This window comes from Microtus ochrogaster, chromosome 15 (assembly GCF_000317375.1).
Source record: "Microtus ochrogaster isolate Prairie Vole_2 chromosome 15, MicOch1.0, whole genome shotgun sequence".
NCBI lineage: Eukaryota > Metazoa > Chordata > Mammalia > Rodentia > Cricetidae > Microtus > Microtus ochrogaster.
The window spans coordinates 26,096,064-26,099,549 of NC_022017.1; the positions used below are offsets into that span (position 1 = coordinate 26,096,064).

Consider the following 3,486-nt stretch of genomic DNA (forward strand, 5'->3'; position numbering starts at 1 on the left):
TTGGATAATCTAAATATGATCTCAAGATTGCCAAAAATGAACAATAAGCAATGACCTAATTTACAAATTATTTTCCTAGGCCATACTCAGAGCTCTGCTGTGTAATGAAAGCAAAATATTTCTTCCCTTATAAAAGGGAGTAGGGGGGCTTAACATTCTCATTTCCATTGATGATGGTTATACTGTTTCCTTTGAAATATAAATCAAGAAATAAAAGTTGGGTAAAATTAAGACAAACAACAGCCTTCAGCATTCACAGTAGGCAGCACCAGTGTAAATGCCACTCTCTTCCCATCACTAAGAAAGAACACAGGAATCTGACTTCTGGTCTCAAGAAAGGAATGGGACAGGTCCCCCAGGAGAGGTACAGAGAAAAACCATGTGGGCTGAGGAGGGACTCCAGATGCAGGATCACAGCAGAATGCAATTCTCGTTAGGTAGCACCCTTTCCCTTCACTCTACTAAATATTCACACTTTCTTTTTTTTTAATTTATTTATTTATTAAGGATTTCTGCCTCCTCCCAAATATTCACATTTTCAAGTACTGTTGCAGGCTCTGGAGATTCCTGTGAACAAAACAAAGTGTCTTTCCTGTAAATAGTTCATTACTCCCAGCATTGATGGCGCACACCTTTAATCTCAGCACTCAGGAGGCAGAGGCAGGTGGATCTCTGAATTTGAGGCCAGCCTGGTCTACGAAGTGAGTTCCAGGACAGCCAGGGTTAGAGAGAAGGAAAACAAAAACTTCATTTTTGCTGGAGCTATAGCTATAGCTCAGCAATAGAGTACATGTACTCCCAAGTATGAGATTTTAGGCTCATTTACAACACCATTGTGGGGTGTTGTAAAACACATTTGTTTAAAAAAAAACTTTTTTCATTGGAGGAGATAAAGTATATTTGTAAACTATTTCCCTAATATAGAGAATATTTGAAAATGACAAATCCCATAGGAAAAAAAATAAAGGAATGGAGATATGAGAGGCCCTGAAGCACTTTACAGCAATAAAACAATTAGAATAGGTAAGAATTAAGGAAACAAGCTGTTTGGGTGTAGCTAAGACAAGAATGCTATAGATATAATAAAGAATAGCAAGTGCAAAAACCCTGAGTCCAAAGTGGCCTTAGCATGTGTAGAGTGATAGGCACAGGGTTAGGATGCTGTTGTACCAAGCAAGGGGAAAGGCTTGGGACAGTATGAGAGACAGAGGTTGAGCTGGGCAGTGGTGGTGCATGCCTTTAATCCCAGCACTCAGGAGGCAGAGGCAGGTGGATCTCTGAGTTTGAAGCCAGCCTGGTCACAACAGACTTCAAAGCTACAGAGAAACTCTGTTTTGAAAAACCGAGAGACAGAGAGAGAGAGAGATTGTTACAAACAGGCATGGAATGTGAAAGTGTCAGTTATGACTCCATGGTTTTGGCCTAAATAACTATAATAATTGCTGCCACTAACTGCCTACAGGAGAGAAGAGGTGGAAGGGAGGGAGATGATGATTTAATACTCATGTGCAATCCAGTACACAGACATGTGAGAAGAGAACTCACTGAAATGTGTGGGAGCTGGGCATGATGGCACCAAAAGTCTCCCAGAGTCTCACAAAGGTTTTGTGTACCCTAAGTAGCTGCCTCTAAGTCTTCATAAAGCAAATAGGAAGTTACTCATATGCATGTCATTTTTTTCTAGTTTTCGGCCTGCTCCATTCTTTGTATTAGATGAAGTAGATGCAGCCCTGGACAATACTAACATTGGCAAAGTAAGTTTTTTTCTGCTTTCAATTTCTTTTCCCCACCCCACCCTTTGGATTTTCAAGATAGTGTGTTCTCTGTGTGACCTTGGCCATCCTGGAACTTGCTCTGTAGACCAGGCTGGCCTCCAACTCAGAGAGATCTGCCTGCCTCTGCCTCCTGGAGTGCTGGGATTAAAGGTGTGCACTACCCTCCACCCCCACTTTGGGCTTCTGCTTTCAATTTCTAATAGGACATTTTTGTTCTAGTTTTTTTCTGTTCCTGTGACAAAACCATGGCCAAAGGCAACTTAGTGGAAAAAGAACTTATTTGAATTGTACTTTAGGTCATAATCCATAACTAAGGAAAGTCAGGACAAACACTCAAGCATAAACTAGACCATTTGATGCCTTGCTTGCCAAACAAGATAAAATGAACAAACCACTCAAAACTTGGGTGCAGGAGAACTAAGACTCAGACTTTAATCTATTAAGATAGTACTTGCCAAATCCCTACCATTGGTCTGGGTCAGAGTACACTGGCTCTAACTGCTCTGAATTCAGGATAACTTTGTTTCTGACGTGCCATCTACCGTGTAGTAATGAGATAGAATAAAAGTCCACATCCACAGAGGGAACTCTGGTTTTAGAGGCCATGATAGTAACCATGATACAGGAATGTAAGTCTTGGAATAGAGATGTTATGTGATGGTCTGGATATAAAATGTCCCACACATAAAGGCTGTGGCACTGGGAATGGATTTTCTTCCATTGAGCTTCATAAAGGAAGCTTTAAAAGGTAGGGCGTTAGGGTAGGTGGAAGGATGTTAGGTGGTTCCAGGTATTCCCTTGAGGATACCAAGACTTCCCTTAGACCCTTTGCTTCTCTGAAATTACAGGTGTGCACCACCATACCCCAATTATTTTACTTATTTCCTTGGAATTGAGCTTCTTGAATGAGCTAGAATTCATATTTAACCAAAACTTGATTATGAAACTATATACACTTTCCACATTTTCCTAATCTTTAACCTTTGAGTTATCAATTCAAATGTGATTTTGAAAACTAAAAGGAAAAGAAAGAGAATCATTGTTCCCAGAGCTCAAAGGAGGCTGGTGAAATGTGTGCTTTTTATTTCCTCCCAGGTTTCAAGTTACATCAAAGAGCAGAGTCAGGAACAGTTTCAGATGATAATCATTTCCCTGAAAGAGGAGTTCTACTCCAGAGCTGATGCCCTGATAGGCATCTACCCAGAGGTAAGAGAACAGGGGCAAGGACAGGCCCTATAAACTCCTCAGGCCCTGCCATTCTTGGGATTTCTTTCCACATCCATATAGTCCAAGAATTTGCAGACACTATCGGGGCTCCATGGTGGGTAAATATAAACCAAATGACTTTTAAAGAGTAGTATTTGTAAGTAATTACTCAGACACCCTCCTTTACAGAAACAGATTTAAGATATTTTAAGTGAAAGAAGGAAAATAAAACTGTAGGGCATGGCCACAGATGGCTCAGCACTTGCTCTACCAAGCTTGTTGACCTGAGTTTGATCCTCCAGACCCACATGATCAAGAAAGAAAACTAACTCATCCCCTCCACACACACAAATATGTATAGTAAAAAGTATCTTTAAAATGACATGGTAGTGTGGTAGTTGTGTTTTATAAACAGTGGTACATTGTAACATCGGTTAATACTGTGTTTCTCTTTTCTAACTTGTGACGTGCAAAGATGTAATATTATCTTTTTTTTTTTTTTTTT

The 3,486-nt window shown here is 40.1% G+C and overlaps 1 protein-coding gene across 1 annotated transcript in view; it reads left to right on the plus strand.

Moving 5' to 3' along the window:
* Smc1b (structural maintenance of chromosomes 1B) overlaps window positions 1-3,486 on the plus strand; it is a 67,345-nt gene that overhangs the window by 62,490 nt on the left and 1,369 nt on the right. Inside the window, exons 23-24 of the mRNA XM_005354405.3 lie at window positions 1,685-1,754; window positions 2,871-2,981. Of these exons, the coding sequence (XP_005354462.1) occupies window positions 1,685-1,754; window positions 2,871-2,981 (181 nt within the window). The remainder of the gene's footprint in view (window positions 1-1,684; window positions 1,755-2,870; window positions 2,982-3,486) is intronic.